The 20,155-nt window shown below is 45.0% G+C and overlaps 1 protein-coding gene across 3 annotated transcripts in view; it reads left to right on the top strand.

The window, feature by feature from the left end:
• ARIH1 (ariadne RBR E3 ubiquitin protein ligase 1) overlaps positions 1-20,155 on the top strand; it is a 50,166-nt gene that overhangs the window by 24,814 nt on the left and 5,197 nt on the right. For 2 of the 3 annotated variants that reach the window (XM_064389454.1, XM_064389456.1), the window contains 9 exons: positions 2,568-2,712; positions 7,232-7,324; positions 7,667-7,722; positions 10,587-10,653; positions 11,349-11,455; positions 11,943-11,985; positions 13,054-13,125; positions 19,548-19,678; positions 19,777-19,834. In XM_064389454.1, coding sequence (XP_064245524.1) covers positions 2,568-2,712; positions 7,232-7,324; positions 7,667-7,722; positions 10,587-10,653; positions 11,349-11,455; positions 11,943-11,985; positions 13,054-13,125; positions 19,548-19,678; positions 19,777-19,834 — 772 coding nt within the window. The remainder of the gene's footprint in view (positions 1-2,567; positions 2,713-7,231; positions 7,325-7,666; positions 7,723-10,586; positions 10,654-11,348; positions 11,456-11,942; positions 11,986-13,053; positions 13,126-19,547; positions 19,679-19,776; positions 19,835-20,155) is intronic. The other variant, XM_064389455.1, reaches the window with a different exon arrangement.

Below are 20,155 nucleotides of genomic sequence, written 5' to 3'. Positions count from 1 at the left end.
TGTCTGGAAAATGGAGATTAGGCAGTTACAAACAGCAGGAGGGAATTTTGAGGAGATCAAGGAGCTGACAGCTTGATCCCTCTGCCAGAAAGACTTGGTGTTGTTACAGGTTTGGTCTTGGTAAGTAGAAACATTTGAAAATAATGGACAAACACTGGTTTGTCCATTCATTTTAAAATAGCAGAAAACTCCCCAACTTTGTGATGAAGCAAATGAACTTCAAAGAATTAATGGAGGAAATTCTCGTGCACCAGAAGAGCTGGAATTACTCAGTATCTGCATTGTGAAGGGAAAGCAGGACACAGGATCTAAAGGGCTGTTGAAGGTGCTGTGCTCCTCCCTAGGATGAAAATAAGGATGGAGGTACCAAGAACCAACCCTTTAATAGAGAGGATTTGAGGGAAAATCAGAATTCTTGGACTTGTAAAGGAAGTGAGGAGAAATGCTGACATGGAGGAGAGCTGGAGAAATTCTTTGCAATGCATTAAGTGAGATTTGGAGGAGAAACCTAAGTGAAATTGTATGAGATCAGGGTCAGATCAGGACTGGCACTGCATGTGTTTTGGCTTTCTTGGCTTAACGGAGGATGAATGGAAATGGGAATTGGTGGTAAAGAAGGTTTGCTGGCCAGGGAATTTGGTGGATGTCACATGGAGCTCACCTGCTGTGGGAGGGAAGGGTGTTAGAGCTGCTGCCTGGGAATCCTTTGACCAGAGAACATGGGAAGGGCAGAGGGAGATCTTCCTGCATGGTTGGTCTGTGGTGATGCTGGAAAAAGTGGGAAAAAGGGATGGTAATTGGAATTAGGTGCTGTTCCTAACCTTGGAAGGAACTGCAAGAGTCTTCTGAGCCCTTGGCATGTTTGCCTGAGGAGTGGTGGAGCAGTTGGACTTTGGAGTATCCATTGGAGCTGTGTGTTTTCAGGGACATCCACTCTCTAAAAATGCAGTTTTCCTCTGCATTTTCTGGAGTTCTTACAGCCCAGTGGCTGCATGAGTATGAGTCTGAGAGACATACCTAAAAATAAATGTGGAAATTACTTAGAAACAAAATGCATGAAAAGAAAACAGCATGGAGAAGCAGGAGTACTATCCATAGGCATTTAAAGGGGATAGGTAATTCCAGGTGAAAAAAGTCAAGTTCCTGATGTGGATATTCACTCTTAAAACCAGCCCACCACTACAAAAACCTGGTATTTCCATAAGCATTTAGCTGGTCATGAGTATCAGGGTTCAAGTTGCATCATAGCATTTGTATACAAAACTATTTTCCTTGCAAACTTCACACCCAGCTGTGTTTCTGCTCTCCTCAGAGCATGTCCTGTGCTGCTCCTGCTGCCTCTAAGAGCAGTTGGAAGGCTGGAAAACTTTTGTGGATTTAATATTTATCCATGATTCTTAATAAACAAATACTGCCTGTAATGGGACTGCACTGAATTCACTTGGTAAAATGTTATAAATATATAATTTTATATATTTAGATTTAAATATAACATATAAATCTCTAAATAAAATCCTCTAAGTAAACAAAAGAACTTGGTTCAGTAAAATCCTGAGCTAACATTGCAGAACAGTGGCAAAGCCTCGTGGATGCTGTGATGCCAGCATCACACTTCCTTCCAGATTCAGTGTCTTGAAATTTAAAATCCAGAATACATTATTTGCATTGAGAAACATATGAAACAGCAGGAAAATTGATATTTTTTCAATTATAAATCAAGCCTTGTTGGTAGGTAGAGCTGTAATGGAGCAGGGGAATGACATACTGGGTTTGGCTGGGGGATGTGTGCATGTGATGGGGCTGGTTAATTGTCTGGTTTAATTAGTTCTTTGCAGCTGCTGCAGGCTGGAGAAAGGTGTGTGGAGGATTCTGGGAAGAGGCTGAGCTTTCTGATAATGATTCTCTCCAGTTTGGTCCTCCTCTCCAAGGAAGAGCTTTTTATCAGTCTTTAAAGCAAACCAATATTCTTTTCCTTAAGGGAATAGGAAATAGAAAGGAAGTGATCTTTTTTTCACCCCCCCCCAAGCAATTTTGCATCCTCCTTTCCAATAGGTACCTGATCTTTGGAAGCATTGTAAACATGGAACTGTATTTTTTAGGAAGCTGTTAAATTACCTCAGGTTGATTGAGGAGAAAAGACGCTCAAATGGCTAAGGGTCAGAATATTAGGAAAAATGGAAGGCTTCACTTGAAAATAATTGAGCTTGAAGGCATCAGACCTGTGCTTTAGGAAGGTGTTCCAATGGCTGAACTGTGAACTCAGGTGTTCTTGCTCTAGTTTCCTGTCCTGGAATTCTAATGCAAAGCATTTGGGAGAGTCACAAATGACTTGAAATGCAGCTGAAGAATTGAAGGTGCCTGAATTTCAGGTGTGTAATTCAAGTGAGAGTCTCTGAAATTCTGTCGTTGTCCAATATCTGTGTTGTGTTAGAGAAGGGTTTGTTGGAAGCAGTGGGTGTGTATGAGTTTTGAAATACAAAAAGCATCTTTGTCCACTTAACTGCTACATAGAATGGAAATATAATTTTAAAAATGGTTAAATTTTCATTCTGTCCTGTGTTGTGCAGGTACTTTGATGGCAACTTGGAGAAGCTCTTTGCAGAGTGTCACGTAATTAATCCAAGTAAAAAGTCGCGAACGCGCCAGATGAACACCAGATCATCAGCCCAGGACATGTCCTGTCAGATCTGCTATCTGAACTACCCAAACTCCGTGAGTACCCAGTGGCCTGTCAGTTTCTTGAGGTTGGGATTGAAGGTAGTTTGAGATGGTAGTTCATGTTTGGACTCAGGTGTTTATTATTTCTTATCAGATAAACAGCCTCACAACCACGAGTTCAGCAGCATTTCATTAACAAGGCATAAAATGTTTATCTCTTGTTACAAGGTCTTTTAAGACTAAACTATCCAATTAAGAAATGACACCTAGATTACTTTCCCTTTTAACACAGTAACTGATCCCTGGAAGCTTGCAATGTGGACTTTTCTGTCCAATTGCAAAATATCACCCAAAACCATGAAGAAGAAGGTAAAGAAGAATAACTTGCCTCTGGCCTAAAACCTCCATCTTGCTTCATATTTATTTCTATATTCTAAAACCCCAGATTCTGAGTTTTCCACCCTGTAATGTTACACACTTCTAACCAATTACACGCCTGTAATCTCAGTGCTATCAATCAATTTTGGAAATCTTCTCCACAGCCTCAGGTCAAATGTAGTGCTCTTTTGAGGGTCTGTACCTTTAAGCCCAGAAAGTTTAAAATTCTCGGCAAGCTCTCATACCTGAGCAGCAAGTCCCCAAATTTCCAACCTGAAACTTCATGTTTTCCTGCACACAACCTTTGAGGGTGCTGGGGCCCGGGCAGTGGTGTGGTAAAGTTCAGGAAAAAGCAAGCAGGTGATGTTTGCAAAGGTCTGATACCAGGTGAGGTGTACAGATAAAGGATGTGTGAAACTAAAAAGCTGTGAAAAGCATGATGGGCAAAGAGATTTACTTACATAGAGAGACAAAGTAGGAAAGATCTTTTAAAAGCAAAATAGTCAAACTAGGAAGTCTAGAAAAAAGCAGTAGAATTAAAATGTGGATATCTTTGGATCTTTATTATATTTGACAATACCCTCTTGGTCAGACATGAGGGTGTGTTACCCGGTGCTTGCTGGAGCCCTGCATCAATGCTCTGGGTGATAGTGCTACTTCCTTTGGTCACTGTTGACTGTCAACATACCCTGCTAAGAGGTGCAGGCTCTGCTGGGGCTCCTGGGGCAGGACATACTGTTGGGAGACCTGGGAGAAAAGGAGGTGAGTGGAAAAGCTCAAATAGGAGAGTTCATCAGAAGTCAAAGTGCTGATAGTAAGGGATTCTACCTTTATTGGAGCATGTTCTTTGTGGGGGAGCTGCCCTTCCAGAACACCCTAAAACAAGTGCTGGGCCTTTCCAGGCAAAGCTACCCTGACATGAGGCTTTGCTCTTGCTCTGGATGTGTTTTAATCAAGGAACCATGATGAGCTTTGGGGTTCAGGAAGGTGAAGTTCCCTGGTTGTGCCCTTCCCTTGCTCTGGATCTTCTCCCCTGGAGCGGACAGAGCTGAGCCAAGCCCAGCTTCAGGCTGCCATTCTCAGCATTAAGGTCCCTGTTGCTCTTCAGCCAGGAACCACAAGGCTTCACGTGTCTCCTCTTGTGTGCCCTGACTTCCTTCTTGTGAAGAGTAGCTGGGAAGGCAAATTCCTGCTCTGTATGATGAGGTGCTTTGAGAAAGAAAGGCAATTTTAACATAATTGCTGTGCTGGGTGGGGGTACAACTCACAAGTGACAGGCCTGTCCTCTGGCTGGGGGTGCTGTGCTGCCTGGGAAGCAGAATCTTAGAATCATGGGACAGACCCACAAGGATCCTCGAGTCCAGCTCCTGGCCCTGCACAGGACAGCCTCTAAAATCACACCCAGCATTGTCTGGAGTTTTGACACTGGAAAGAACAGCACAAACCTTGCTAACACTTCCTGATTTTGTAGCTCAAATAGCAGTGGCCCAGTTGTTAGAAGAGCAGATATTTAGCTGGAGCAGAGAGATGTTGCAGGTGAGCAGGGCTTTCTCTGTTGCTGGTGTTAAAAGACATCAGAGGGGACTCTTTCTTTGCTCTACAGAAAAGCTGGAGCCTATAGGAAAACTAGTATTTATTATTTCTTCTGTAAAAGGCTATAGTGTCTGTGTCTAAGGTGATTGAAATCTGCTTTGAACCTCTTTTAGTCGGTGTGAATTTTAAATTCTAGGATTATTTTCATGTTCAATGCCCAGCCTAAAATCTCAGCTTGGAAAATCCTCTAGCAATAATTAGCTAATTATTTTTCCACATGAAAGCTGGGCATTTCATTTTGCACTGAGAGCCCCTTTCAGCCTATGGAAAGCTGAGGGTTTGGAGGTGTTAAGAAGTTTTACAGTGCAACAGTTGTTGCAGGAATGTTAGTCTTGAAAGTCTCAAGTACATGAGACACCATCTACGAAGTCTCTGTAGCTCTTCAGTCACCTCCAAAGAGCTGTGGTTTGAAGTTTTGGGAAGCACCTGCCAAATAAAGCATTTGAAGCTCTCACCCTGCAAGTTTGAGGGTTTAAGGGAGATGTTTCCCCTGCTCTGTGTCCCTGTCAAGCACTGTCAGGTCCCAGCAGTTCTTTTGGGTGACACCTTTATTGGGAAGACAGGAATTGGGAGGGTCGTGGCTTTGCCTTCCTCCTCTCTTGCCCTCACCCTCAGGAGAGTGGGCTGGGGGTGTTTTTGGGAACATCCTGCTTTGTCCAGACTGGAGATGTTGAGCACAGATGTGGTGACAGCAGAGCTGTCCCCTGGGCTGTTGAGCTGCCTAAGGAGTTACTGCTCCCCCATCCTTGGTGGTTTTATGTTGGCCTTTTTACTTGCTCCCTTGACATCTGCTGTCAGCTGAGCCAAAAATAATTGGGAACTCCCTCAAAGTAAAGAAAAGAGCTGAGAGATTCTCTGCATTCCTTGCAGCCTGGGAGGAAGCGTGGTGGTGGCTGCCTTTCTGTGGGCATTTAGCAAAGCATTTTCCTGCCTGAAATAACCAAAACAGGTCTTCCATGAAGATGTGCTCTGTGCTGGTTCCTCGTGTGTGCCTGCTTCAGGAATGTTTGGGTTCAGTAAGGGATGATTCCCTTATCTGTGCTTGCTTCCCATCACATGTAGAGAAGCAGAATTCACAGAAAAGCCAGTGCAGTCTTTGGGATGGTTTCATGCTGTGGCATCCCAAAAGTTACAGATGTTGAAGTGTTTTTACTCCAACTCTGCATCTCCAGGAGATGTCACTTGGCCACAGCAGCATCTGTGGAGCATCAGATACCTTGTTAGCTGGCTCAGTAAGGGTTCAGAAATTGGAAGGAAGAACCAGTGGCATCTTTTTGCACTCTTGCAGCTGGTGTACCTGGCACCACATAGGTGTCAGCCTCCTCTCTGATCTCTTTGTTGTTTTTTTGGGAGTGGATGTTTCTATTTTTACCTGGAGCCGAGTCAGATGCTCAGGTCAGATTCAGCCGTGTTGGTGCTCCCAGGCTGCAGCCTGTGCTGGTGGCAGCAGTGTAATCACAGCAGTGTAATCACAGCAGTGTAATCACAGCAGTGTAATCACAGCCTGCCAGCCCTGGCACAGGGGTGCTGACAGGCACCTGCCCTGGGCAATGCCAGAGCAGCCAGAGATGGCACAGCACAGCTGCTGCACCTCTGTGGGATGGACAGAATGTATCTGTGGTGAATGAGAATGCTTGGAAAGAGCATTTGCCTCACGTGGGTTCTCCTTTGCTCAGTTACCACCATCCTGCTGTTGTTTTGGGCTCTTCCACAGCGGGTTCCAGGTTCTTTCCTCTGTGGAGTTTTCGTGGTTTGATGATGTCTGAGGGTACAGTTCTGGTTTTATCTCACTAGCTGAGAAATTGGTTTGAAAAGCTGAGCCAGCAAATATTACCTCAATAGTGGTCCAAATGAAGTGTTTTAAATACAGTTTTCCTTGGTGTGACTCTGAGCATAAAATAACTTTCAGCTGACCAGAGAAAAGTACTTCAGTTCCACTCCTTCCTCAGCAGTGTTTGCTTCTCCACCCCTTGTGTAACCACTCAGTCCCAGATGATATCTTGACAGCTCTGATGATGCAGACAAGGATGGAGTTGTCCCTGTTGCTGTCTGTGACAGCAGATCATTATTGAATTTTATTTGGCAATTTACACCTGCCAATTAGGACCTTAAGTGTCCTGATCTGATGAGCATCTGGGTTTCAGGGGGAACTTCCCTGGGGAGGTCTGGGACTTTTGGGCAGCACCCACATGTGCCAAGGGGAAAAAACAGGAGGAATGAAGACTCTGTATCCTTGTCACTGTGACCTCTTTGGTGTTGTATTTGTTTGAATGATTTCCAAAGCAGAATGGGAGAGAGCCATGCTGTGCTCCATATACACTCCTGAAACAAGGATAAATTTAAATGGGCAGGATGGAAACATGGGCCACACCTTTCCTTGCTGCTGGGGTTGGGGATTGAAGTCTGGCTTTGGAAGAGTGACTAAGGCTGCCTTGGCAGGGTTCTGTAGAGGTGGTGATGCAAGGTGAATACCAATGTCTCAGGTTTGGAGTGGGGAATGAGGGATGGGATGGATGAACTGCACAGCACCAAGAAGGGTGAAATTATGGAGTCAATCCATGTGATAAAATGAGGCCATGTCTTGTGTTCTTTGTCATTGCAGTACTTCACTGGCCTGGAGTGTGGACACAAATTCTGTATGCAGTGCTGGAGTGAATATTTAACTACCAAAATAATGGAGGAAGGCATGGGACAGGTAAATCTCAACTAACCTCATGGCTTATTTCTGGAAATTCTGTGTATTGGAGAGACAGGGTAGAGTCTCTGCTAAAGTTTAAAAAAAACCAAAAGAACAACAGAGAAAGCTCAAACCCCAAAGGTTTGGAGGCTGCAGGCTCTGCTAAGGGGAATCTGTGGAGAATTCAGTGGAGCTGATGCAGATTTTTGGGCTGGGGAAGGAGGAGCCGAACCAGTGGCTCACCTGGGAGAGGCAGGGCACTCCTTTGTGGATTGTAGTGAAGTCTGTTGCCTTGGAATTCCTTGTGGTACAAAACCAGGATAATCACTGTTCCTCCTGTGACCTTTTTGTGTTTTTCAGACCATTTCATGCCCTGCCCATGGCTGTGATATCTTAGTGGACGACAATACAGTTATGTAAGTAATGCTCTTGGCTTTGCTCTCTCTTTCCATTGTGTTACTCATGTGCTATTCAGATGTATTTAAATGCTTCTAACAAACTGCACAGAAGCTTGCAGGCAGCAGAGGAGCCTGTCTTGAGCTGCTGCTTTGATTCCAGAATGTCTCTTAACTTCCTGTTTAGGTGTGAAAACCCCATGTGATGACACTGGGAGGAAAGACTCCCTGACCAGTTTGGTCAGTGTTGACACCAGGGTTTCCAAACCCTGTTTTACTGCTTTGTGCATTTTGTTTCCTTTGATTTACTTAGGAATTTAGGACTTGTACCCAGGTCAACCCACTGGTTGCCCAAGCCCTATAGCTGTAGTTAATAGGTGAGTCAGAGGACAGGAGTCCTAAGGGCTGATGCAGGATGTGTTTTTTGCCCTCTGATAGGAGGCAGTTTACCCTCAAACACAAGATTTGATTAAGGTGGTGTGTCATCCTGTGTCCTTGGAATTACGAAGTTGTCCAGCTGTAGAATGACTGATATAGTTCATGGTGGAGCAGCAAACTCCATGAGCTTCCTTCTGTTTTATACTGAGGGAGGTTGTTGCATGAGCAATATCCTTCATAATGCTGAAATTTGTTCAAGTTCATTTTAATTCTTCTTGCTAAAACATCTCGGTAGAGGCTTCTGTTACCCTATTCTTTCCTTCCTGAAGCCTGACTCATTCATTGATATTAATTTGGTGGTTTTTATTATCAGTTGCTTTCAGAGTAACGATTTTCCCAATTTTGGCTCTTGGTTACTCATGGAGTGTAGGCTGGATGGAAGTGGAAGTAGCTGAAATGCTTTCCTGCCCTGTTGAGGGGTGGTTTGTAGAGCCCAGTGGGTGGAGACTGAGCTGGAGTTGGCATATCTTGAGTAACTTGATTGAGATTTTTGTTTACCAGAGGTTGAACTTCAATTTGTGGAGTGAAACGCTCTCAGCAGGACTTTTTGGAGTGTTTTCTTGATTGCAACAGTTGGAATGAGCTGTTCAAACAGTGCATGTGAAATTGAGTAGCTGAAAGCATTGGAGGTGGCAGTGGCAGCAGCAGCAAGGAAAGGATGGAAGAAAAGGAGGGCAGGAAGGGATGAGCCCTGGGATAGGGCAGTGGCAGCTGGGTGCTAAAGCAAACAAGTCCAGTTTGTCTGAGTAAAGCTAGAAACTGTTTCTAAAGGTAAAAATCCACCTTTCCCTGGTCTTACCTGGATTTCTGTGGGGAGCAAAGTGCATTTTTGCAAAAGCTCTTTCCTTTAAAAGCCAACATAGACAAGTGTGGCAATCTTAGGATATGTCAATATATATTGCAAAAAATGTAAATGATCTCAGCTGGAACCTGCACCCACTTCTGTGCTGTTGATTACTACTTTTTAGGTCCTTTCCTGTTTACAAAGTCTCCAGCTCTCAGTTTTCAAGCGATATGAACACAAAATTTATATGATTTATGGCCTCTGGGTGTGGATTTCACCTCTTAATTTGTCTAGTTTTGTTTGTGATTTGCCAAAAGACAGTAATATTCAAAGCAGAATTGTTGAAGATCTTGACCTGGTGATGTTGACTGGCGCAAAGCATGTTGATAAGCAAAAAACCAGTGGATTATGTGCTCTGGTTAGTCATGGCATGACTGTTAATTTCAATTCCAGTACCTGATATGTTGTCATCATACAGTACATTTTCAAGGTGTTATTTAGTATGTCTTGAAGCCCAGGTATGGTGTAAAAACCAGAGATTTATAATTAATACTAAATTCAGATTGTTTTCTCATTCTCAGTAAGTTTGACTCCAGAATTGCAGGAGATGCTTTGTCAGCTGATTTGTTTTATTTTAGCCCTGGGAATTGAGCTGCCACGTGCTGTGATTTATGTAATAACCAGCATGTGCTTGGGAGAGGAGCTCCCCAGCTGCCCAGGGCTGGGATCTGTGCACATCCCATGGGCACACACTGCTCCTCAGGGAGTGTTCTAAGGATAACATGCAGGAGTACCCTGAGTTTTGGCTGCAGCTGGAAAGGAAAATCCATTCATTCCAATATTTACCCATGGTATGACCTGTATAAAGCTGTATTCCACAGTAGGATTTAAACCAGGAATGCCACAAAGGGTGTGTCAGTGCAGCTTTATATTTAGATATATTGGGAAGACACTTCAGTCATGGCTAAAAGACATTTTTAGAAGTGCTCAGCAATCCATAATTAACTTATTTTGGATGCATTAAGGCTGGGCAGTCTGCAAATGCCAGCTGGAATGGTGTGCCCAGGAGAAAAGTGGTCACCATGCTTGTCAAGGGTCCCATCAGTTTTCCTCTGCTCCCCCAGTTCCAAGCAGACTGGAATTAATTTAAAGTCCATGTTGTGTACACCCCTAGTGATGTTGAATTCAAATCAACTTTGTTTTTATGGTAAATAGATTAAAACACCATTAATTTTTAAGCTGAAGCTGTAGCATTCCACTGAAACCCAGCTAACGTGAGGCTTCCCAAAGTTATTAGCCACACAAGGGTTGTTTTGGAGCTTTTTAAAGGGATTTGCCACAAAATGTGCCTGTTTTATGTAAATGAACTGATAAAATTACTTGCTTTGTTTCTTGGGCTCTTCAGGGAAGTGTTTTTAAATAAAAATCCTCAACACCAAGAGGTTCAGTTCTTTTGAACTGTTTGAGCTTTCTGTTTCTGAAGCTAATATATTTATATATATATTTATACATTGAATAGAATGAATGTAGTTTTCATAGTAATAAATGATGTAACAAATAAATAGAGAACAGTTAGAAGGATGAATCATGTCTTAACTTACTGGCAGTATATGGAAAAACCACGATTTCTGCTACAATTTTTCTGTTTCTTCCCTTCCCACAGGCGTCTGATCACAGATTCCAAGGTTAAATTAAAGTACCAGCATTTAATAACCAATAGTTTTGTAGAGGTGAGTTTTTATTTGAATTTTTCAATGGCTTGTAGGTTTTGTCTCACATGTGTAGCCAGCCAGAGGCTGGAGGCTTGTTTAGAACTGCAGAGCAGGTTTTTTGCATAGTCTCTAATCAAGTGTGAATGCAGGGGTTGTTTTATGTCCTTTGCATTACAGGGATAATTGTAGGAAAATACTAAAAAAACTTTAGGACAAAAGACCTAAAGAGAGTGTAAGAGCAGTTGCTTAATATTTGAGTTCTGAGAAGCAGAATTACGTAGTTATAATAGTTACATAATAGTTATGTAATATTTATAATTCTTGAGTGTTACCTGAGATACTTCACATTGAAAACCAGGAAATGCCATAAACACAAGAACATGCCTTAAACGTTTTGCCAGTTGAAGTAAAACTGCAAAAGTGCTTTAGCAAAATACTAATAATTTTATACCCTCCAAATAAACTTGGAGAAAGGTGCTTTGCAAGATGTTTGCACTGTCCCAGTTTCCCAGTTGTGTGGCTTCAGCTGTCCTGTGGAGCCTGGGGCAGAAGCTGTTATGGGATCAAGCTTTCAGTCCTTGCCAGGAGTGATGGGTGCAGTGGGTTTGGGTTGAATTTCTTAGCTGTTTGCAGCCACAACAAAGGGACGCCGGGCAGGAGCTGTCCTTGAGCACACCCTTCCTGTGTGATGTGGATGTGTCTTTGTTTCACAGTGTAATCGACTGTTAAAGTGGTGTCCTGCCCCCGACTGCCACCACGTCGTTAAAGTCCAGTACCCGGATGCGAAACCCGTGCGCTGCAAATGTGGCCGTCAGTTCTGGTAAGAGAGCAAGGACAAGATGCTGATGCTGCTTTGTGCTCACTGCCCTGGCAGAGTGTTACTGTGTGCTCATGGAGGCCCAGGCTGCTTTGGCTTGGGAGGGACATTACAGGTGGTCAAGTTCCACTGCTATGAGCAGGGACACCTTCCACTATCCCAAACTGCTCCAAGCTCTGTCCAGCCTGGCCTTGGACACTCCAGGGATGGGGTGACTTCTCTAGAAACCACTTGCAGTGTCTCACAGCTCTCACAGTAAAGAATTTCTCCCTAATAATCTCAGCTAACTCTGTCCTCTGGCAGTGGAGAGCCATTCCCCCTTGTTCTGTCACTGTTTTGAAGGGGCCCTTGAGGGATTTCAGGGTTGAAGGGGGTGGTGTTGAGTTTCCTTAGAACTGGCTTTGAACAACCCAGAAGAAAACTTAAACTGTTTAATTACAAGTACAATCATGTGCCCTGTTTGCTTATTTTCTCTTTCTTTCCCTTACAGCTTTAACTGTGGTGAAAACTGGCATGATCCTGTTAAATGCAAGGTGAGCACATCAAATTTCTTGTCCAAATCTGTGTTTTGAAAAAGTTTAAAATAAATTTATGTGCAAGACTTAGCAACCAAGCCCAAGCTTTTGTGGCTGTCCACAGAATCATAGATGATTCTGAGCTGGAAGGGACCCCCAGGGATTATTAAACCCAATTGTTGTTCTCACTAGGGAGCAGAGTAGCTCAGCTGTTTAAATCACAGGGTGAGAACCAGCAGTGAAATCCTGTTGGGTGCCTTTACTGCTGCCTCACAGTTGGACCTTGTGCCTCATCCAGGGGGGAATTGTCTGGAAGAGGAGGTTGTTAGACCTGTGCCCCTGCAGAGGAGTGAAGGTGTTTTTTGGACAAAGGGCATTCCTGTAGGAGTTGTTCCTGTAGGTACTTGATGCTTTGTCAGGTGTGATCCGTTGTACTGGAGGAACTAATTTGGTTTTCCTGGTTTGGGTTTGAAGGAACTTCAGAGATTATCTAGTCCCACAGCCTGCCATGGGCTGGGATACCTTCCTCTAGCCCAGGGTGCTCCAAGCCCTGTCCTTGAACACCTCCAGGGATGGGGCAGGCACAGCTGCTCTGGGCAGCCTTTACCAGGGCCTCCCCACCCTCACAGGCATCAATCCCTTCCCAGTATCCCATCTATCCCTGCCCTCTGGCAGTGGGAAGCCATTCCTTGTTTCCTGTCCCTCCTGGCCCTTGTAAACAGTCTCTCCATCTTTCTTGTAGTCTCCTTTCAGGTACTGGAAGGCCACAATTAGTCACCCCAAAGCCAAAATGTCCTTATTATTTAAAATGAGTCCAGCATGAAGTTTATGTTGATTAAGAGCTGCAAACTCGTTGCAGGAGTGTTTGTGCTGGGTGCTTGTGCTTGCTGGATCAGGCTGGAGCTGCAGGAACTGTCTGCCACTAAATTAGTGGCTGTTTGCACAGTTTTCCAGCACCAACACTCCCCAGTTCCCATGTGGCTGGGTGTACCTTTCCTTAATGTGAGCAGGTGTCTTGGGAGCATTTACAGTTCCTCCAGTTAGATTTAATGCTCCTATGCTCCTCTTCCATCATTTTTCTGACAGTGGTTAAAGAAATGGATTAAGAAGTGTGATGACGACAGTGAAACCTCCAATTGGATTGCAGCCAACACAAAGGTGAGAGGTTTTCTCCTATTTTATATAGAGATTTTATACAGATTTGTCAGGTGAAAAGGACATCAATCTAATTCCTTGCCACTAGGATTGCTTTTTCTGTTCCCTGTTAAGAGCAAGCCTTAAAATCCACAGTACACTCAAGTGCTCTTGTTGGAGGAGTGAACGGGTGTTAATGCCTGGAATCAGGTGAGTTTCTTCAAGTTCAGTGAAGGAAAGTGCTTGGAAGAAACAGTTAATTGGAGACCCAAAGGAAGCTCAAGATTTAAGTCTTTGGGCTCCTGTCTGGCACCAGTGGCTTCCCTAAGCAAATCCATGGCCCATTCCGTGTGTGGAACATGTTAGCACCACCCGTGGCTCAGTTTGGCTGGGATCATTTACATCTGCCTTCAAATCCCTGGGATTGGCCTCCGGAGGAGCCTTCATTTCTGCTGGGCAACATTCCAGCTGGAGACTGGCAGAACAGCTGTCTGGGATTTCATTATGTAAAGGTCTTCCTTCTACTTAGCCCAACTTTGCCTGAAACTTTAGCATTTGATCATTTTGGGACAAATTAAAACCAAGATGGTCATGGTGACAAGGACACAAAAGCAGCAGATCCCATGAGGGTGAGGAGCAGGCCTGGGGCTCCCAGCTGAAGGAGGAAGGTGGGGAGGGAGTGAGGAAATGGCTGCTTTGTTTTCTTAGCTCTGTTGTGTAAGTGGTTAATGGCATTGTTTGCAGCAGCCTCGCTGCTTTCCGGGGCTGGCTGCCTGGTTTTCATCGAGCTGGAATGCTGTGTTATGGTGGCAGAGAAACCCCTGCTGTGCAGCTCAGATCAGCCTGCAGTGGGCCCTGCTTGGAGCTCACAGAGTCCCCAGAGGGACTTTGGCTTTGTCTCAGTGTGTTCCAAAGTGGCTCGGGGACTGAACCAGGTTTGTCTGGAGTTTGCTGGGTTTTCAGGGAACTACTCCTATTAAACCTGAGGAAGGGCAGCAAATAGCTTGGAAAAGGCAGAGTGTAAGCACTGCTAGCCTTGGGTCTCACATATTTGGCACACTGGAACAGCAGCAGCCCTGCTTTGCCTGTTAAAGCCCTCAAGATCTTGGGGTTCCACATCTTGTACCTGTCCCTGTCTTGGGAATAAGAAGATTTTTGGGGGGAAAACACCCAGCTGGAGTGTGGCATCTGGCACCAGCCCTGCTTCTTCATTGGTACCTCTAGTCTGGTGTGAGCAGCAGAGCTGTTCTGGGACATCACTGTCTAAGCTACTTCCTTTAATACTGTCCCAGACATTCCTACATGGGAATACGTAGGAGCCCAGACTGCAACAGGGAGAAAAATTGCCATCAGGGTAATTACTCCAGACATTTGAGCAAGCCAACAGTCCTGGAGTCTTACAGCATCCATATCCATTGAATTAGCTGAAGGACAATATGGCATTCTTCTCTCTGAGCTGATGCTGGATTCAATTGAGGGGAAAGTTGGCAGGAAGAGTAACCCACCCTCATGCTGATCCCTGCCTTGGGGAAGGTGGGAATCTCCAGCTTTGGCCTCTGGGATGTGTGTCCTGGGAGCTTTGCTGCCTCAGAGAGCCAGGTCAGGCTGGGATCGTGGGGCTGCATCCAACTCCTGCCTCAGTTCCCTGCTGATCCCTGACCAGAGGCACAGAGAAACCCCAGGGCTGTGTGGGTGTCTGTAGTGACAGACTGGGATGGGAATTGTGCAGCTGCATCCCTCCTTTCTCTCCATCCCTCCTTTCTCTCTGTACTGCTCTAGCAGGAAAGCAAGGCAGCTGTGTTTGGTGAGGCACAACTTGTGCCTGCATCTGTTGTCTTCACAGCCTAAATTCTGTGTTGAACTTCATTTTGAAGAACCTAGAAAGGAATCGGGTGCCATCAGGTGCAGAAATCCCCATTATCAGTGGGAACAGCTCTCCAAGGAATTCAGTTGTGACGACGCGCTCCGTTGCTGCTTCTGGCTTTTGGAAAGCATTTTGTGGAGCCATCCAGGCATGAATCCTGTCCCATGTGGGCTCCTCTCAGGGAAGGAGACTTCCTGTCATACCGAGATGAAGGTGTAAAAGAGAAATACCAATCCTCTGGAATGTGGGCTTGAAATCTGGATAATCCTTTGCAACGGGAGAATGTGAGATACATTTGTTCCGGCTTGTCCTGGGAGATGGAGCTGGAAAGGAAGATTAGGCAATTGTGTGAGAGAACAGAAGAGTGAAACCCAGCTGAATTGGGTTCTGTTCCCAAACTGGAATGATGCGATGTATTTTTTGATGAATTATGTAGAGTGGTCTGAATGAAAATGAGGAAGTTTGAGTAGTGAGTTCTGTGGTTTCTGATACGATTTTTTTTATTCTTTTGCATTCATTTACTTGCACTTAGGAGACCTAAATTCCTTCTGCTTGTACAAAAGACACAGCCCTTGCAGCAGAATGTGCTGGAGTAGATGGTTTTTTTTCTTAAAATAAGCTACTTTCACATGAGTTCAGCTTAACTAGATTAATTTAAAGTTGTGATAAGGCAATACAAGTTCTTTATCAAGCCTGTAATTCTCAGTCTTTTTGAGGAATGGGGTTGAATAGTCCAAGGATTTGCACATTTCTTCCTTTTTCAGTTTATTTGACAAACTTGGTTCTTCCTCTCTTGAGTTAAATTTGACAGGTTTTGGGTGTTTGGGAATAAAGGAGCCACAGAGATCCATTACTTTTGTCAAGTGGACATGCAGAGCAGTGAAAAATAGAAACAACTTGGATTGGTGCATTTATTTTGGGCTCTTAAAGTGTATCAAGACTGTCTAAAAGGAGGAGGGGAAACCTGTTTGGAACCTGAGTGTGATTTTAATCTCTGCTTGTTGGAATACCAAAGGGAAAAGAACAAAGATGGTGACAGTGCTGGCCTGCACACAAGGCACTGCTTTTTGTTGTGGAACTTAAATTGGTGTTAATGAAAGTTGTTAATCTGGTACTAAAAAAGCCCCAGCATTGCTTCTTTGGCTCCTGGCACATCCCCATCCTTCCTTTGCAGGCCAGACAGAGCTTGAAGGGCTGATGGATAAACCAGGCACATTTTCTTCTCCAAAAGAGCTACTGGCTGTTTTCCTCCTGTGCATGAGATAGTGGCATGAGCCCACATCTCTCCCTTTTCAGATCACTTTTTAATGGCTTAAAGTGCTCCCTCTGTACTTTCTGGAGATCCTGCATTTGTTCTAATGCATGGAAATTCTGGCAGGACATGGAATCCTCCAGCACCAAGCTGTGCTCCTTCATTTCCCACTGCACTGGAGCCATGACCTGTGTTTTTCTAAAGGTGCCCAAGTGCCATCTCTCTTTCTCAGATGAACTGCTGTTTCAAATCTGTTTAAAAGAGTTTTGCTCTGTGACTCTAGGTGTTAGAATGGTGTACTGTTTGTGCTAGCCATAATTAAGTTTTTGGGTTTTGTTGAAATTCATTAAGAAATCCCTGTGGTTTTTGATGATTCCTTTTGTAGGATGGGCTGGAGGTGAAGGTGTTGGTGTGAATGTGGCTGTGGGAGGCTGGTGTCCACCAGTTCCTCTGGGAGTTCTGGAAAGAACTAATCTCTTTCACTTGCCCTGAAACAAGAAACATGTTTCTGTTTAGCTTCCTGTTCATAAAAGAGCAGCTGAGGTTTATGGTGCTTTATATGTGCATGGACTTTTACAACAAAATCAGGATTGTTCTCCATTGCCAGGTTTGCCCAGGCTTTTGTTTCCAAGCCCAGTAAGGAATTGTTTGAAGTGGAACAATGTTAATGAGGTCACTTCTGTGTTGTGCTGTGACTGATAATGTGCACAATAATCTGCAGGTTTAGTAACTTGATTTGCTGCCTGTTGGGTTGTTGCATAGCTGTAATTCTCAGGGAGATCTTCCTTCCTATCCTCACTAATCTATAAATCTCTCCCACTTGTTCTGTTGGTGACGTGAGTAGTTATTAATTCTTTTTCTGCTGGTGTCCAGCATTTCTTTAGTATGTGCTTTTCATGGCTTTAATTTTTAATAATATTCAATGTTACACTTCTACACAGCTTTAGTGATTTGCACAAATACTGTGTCACCTCTTCCTTGTGCTTTGCTAGACAGGAGCATAAAGGCTTGAAAAGGATGGCATTCCCTGTGAGAAAAGGGCTGGAATGAGATCCTAGAATCATGGAATGGTTTGTGTTGGAAGGACCTTAATTCAAGTTCCACCCCCACCATGGGCAGGGACCCCTTCCACTATCCCAGGGTGCTCCAAGCCCTGTCCAGCCTGGCCTTGAACACCTCCAGGGATGAGAGAGCCACAGCTTCTCTGGGCACCCTGTGCCAGGGCCTGCCCACCCTCACAGGGAAGAATTCCTTCCCAATATCTCATTTATCTCCAAGTGGGAAGCCATTCCCTCTTGTCCAAAGTCCCTCTCCAGGCTCTCCTGGAGCCCTTTGAGGCACTGAAAGGGTCTTTTTGTCCTAGTTTGCATTCCAGTGCTCTAAGCCCTGAGCACTGTGGACACACTGGGAAGCTTGGTCCCACCTGCAAGCCAGGAGGGCAGAATTTCCATGCTGGATGGAGCCTTGCTGGGGGTGAGATGGCCCCACATCCCTGTGCTGTGGATATGTGCTTGTGGCACCTCTCCAGCTTGGCTTGTCACCTGGGGCCTGTTCTCCCTCTCTCAGCTGCAGGATTTTGCTCAGCAGGAGGGACCATGGCTGCTGTGTGGATCAGCTGTGCTTCCCACAGTGATGTGGGCACCTGGTGGGAGGAGATGTGTCTGGAAGAACTGCTCAGCTCCACAACCTGCTCTGGCTGTGCAGCCCAGGGTCATCATGGTGTGACAGGGACACTGTCTGTGCTTAGAGCCACCCTGGCTGATGCAGACTGAGCAGGGATCTGCACAGTTGGGCAGGACATTGCTGGCATAAATCTAAATTTGAGTCTTGACTTGTTGGTGCAGGATTGGAAGAGGGAGGAGTGCTGCCTGGATAAGGGAAATAGATGCTGCCCTGAGTGCTCTGCTTGAAGGAGGGACCAGTTTAGACTTTGAAGTTCACAGAACTGCATTGACTAACTGAGAACAAGCTTCCCTGGCTGAGTATCCATCCTGTGACAGTCCTAGGGAACATCTTGGTGTTGTGCCCTTGAAGGGACCAGCACAGGAGCTTCTGTGCTTCACTTACTCTGTTTGTAGTACAGTTACTGAGTCTGAAGAACAAACACAGGTGACTGGGAAAAGGGCAGGTCTGGAAAATCCCTCTTTTGTGCTTGGTGGCTGCTTGGTCCCATTGGTTTGATGTTCAGATTCTCCTGATTGTGACAATACAAACTGGAAAACTCATATGAAATGTAATAGTTGGGACACTCAGAGTGGGTGTACAGGAACCCATTGGATTGTGTCCTGTATAGAAGGAGCAGTTATGGACTGATTGTGCATGTTGGTTTCTTCCTTTGCTGAGAGTTTATCTGAATGCCATGGTAGGAACTGCTTTGGTTAGCAAAGACATGCTCCAGACTGGGGAGGGGATTTCACATGCTGCTGACCCAAAAGCTTCAGCTGATTTCAAAGTGTGTGTATCACTGGTTTGGATGTGTTTGTTATTGTATTATATATAAAAACTGGCTCGTGCAGAAACTTCATGAAGGCTGGTGTGGTTGTGGGATGAGCTGGATGAGGAGCTGATTCAGCCTAAAATGGTTTTGGTTTTATTTATGCAGTTTTTTTCTTTGTATTTGCTGCTTTGTTGATCTGTTCATTTCCAAGCTTATGGAGACCATGATATTGGTGTTATATTCCCCAGATATTTTCCTGTGCAGAGCTGCCCTTTGAGATACATTTGTCAAGAGCCTTACTCCTGAAAGGGAAACCCCATGTGAGCTTTTATGGAAGAGTCTTCAGTGAGGTGTCACATGAAGGGAAAAAAGGGACCTGACGGGAAACATGGAAGCACCTCAGGAAGAGAAGTGTCTTTTTAGCTGACAGCAGCTTCTTTGAAGCACACTAGAGTCTTGCTGCATGTTTTCAGCTCCTTTCTGGATGGCATGTTACAGCTGCAGGATTGGTAACAGCGTGATTCCGGCTTGGTCTCAGTCCCAGAGTGGACCAGACTTGGTGGTGAGGAAAGCCACATGCTTCCCAGGCTCTTAGAGACCACCTCTCTGCTGGGATTTTGGGGAAGGTCATGAAGTGACTCACCCAGTGTCCCTCTGTGAGAGCAGCATAGATAAAATACATTATTCCTTAATTTTTTTTCTATCTAACTGCTCCGGGTTTGGAAGTATTTTAAGGCCTGACTGAAGAGGATCTCGATGTCCAAAGGGAAGAATTAAATCATGTGTTTCACTTGACGTGCTCTGTCTGACTGCCGTGGGAACCCTTCCAAGTTCCCCAGGCTGTTGGGGTTCCGTGCTTGCCCTGCTAACGGTGCTCTCTGTCCTGTGGACAGGAATGCCCGAAATGCCACGTCACCATCGAGAAGGACGGGGGCTGCAACCACATGGTCTGTCGGAACCAGAACTGCAAGGCGGAGTTCTGCTGGGTGTGTCTGGGCCCCTGGGAGCCCCACGGATCTGCCTGGTGAGTTCGGGAGCGTGCCTTGCTGGAAGGCGAGGAGGTCGTGGTGCAAACGGCACGGATTTGGACTGAAATCTGTGGAATCGGTGTCCCTGTTACAGGTACAACTGTAATCGCTACAATGAGGATGATGCAAAGGCAGCAAGGGATGCACAGGAGGTGAGTCCATAACCTTTGGTGATGAGGGAGATCATCGGCCCTGTGCTGTGCTTTCTGTAAACCTACACATCTGCTCTGAAGGAATTCACGGATTCGGGCACAAATCCAAAGGACAGTTAAGTCTTTTGACTTTTAAGATAGGGATGGCTTTGCCTGCTATGTGCTACCTTTGTACATCCAGAGCACACAAGTTGAACCATGCCCGTGGTGTTATTTTTTTACAGCTGGTCTGTCAGTGTGAAGAAAATAAGATTAATGACTGTGTATTGAGTCATCTTGGTTCTCTTGCACTATTTAGCACACGGTGCCTTTCCCCTGCTT

This window comes from Passer domesticus, chromosome 14 (assembly GCF_036417665.1).
Source record: "Passer domesticus isolate bPasDom1 chromosome 14, bPasDom1.hap1, whole genome shotgun sequence".
Classification (NCBI taxonomy): Eukaryota; Metazoa; Chordata; class Aves; order Passeriformes; family Passeridae; genus Passer; species Passer domesticus.
This window is presented reverse-complemented; position numbering and strand designations above follow the sequence as displayed.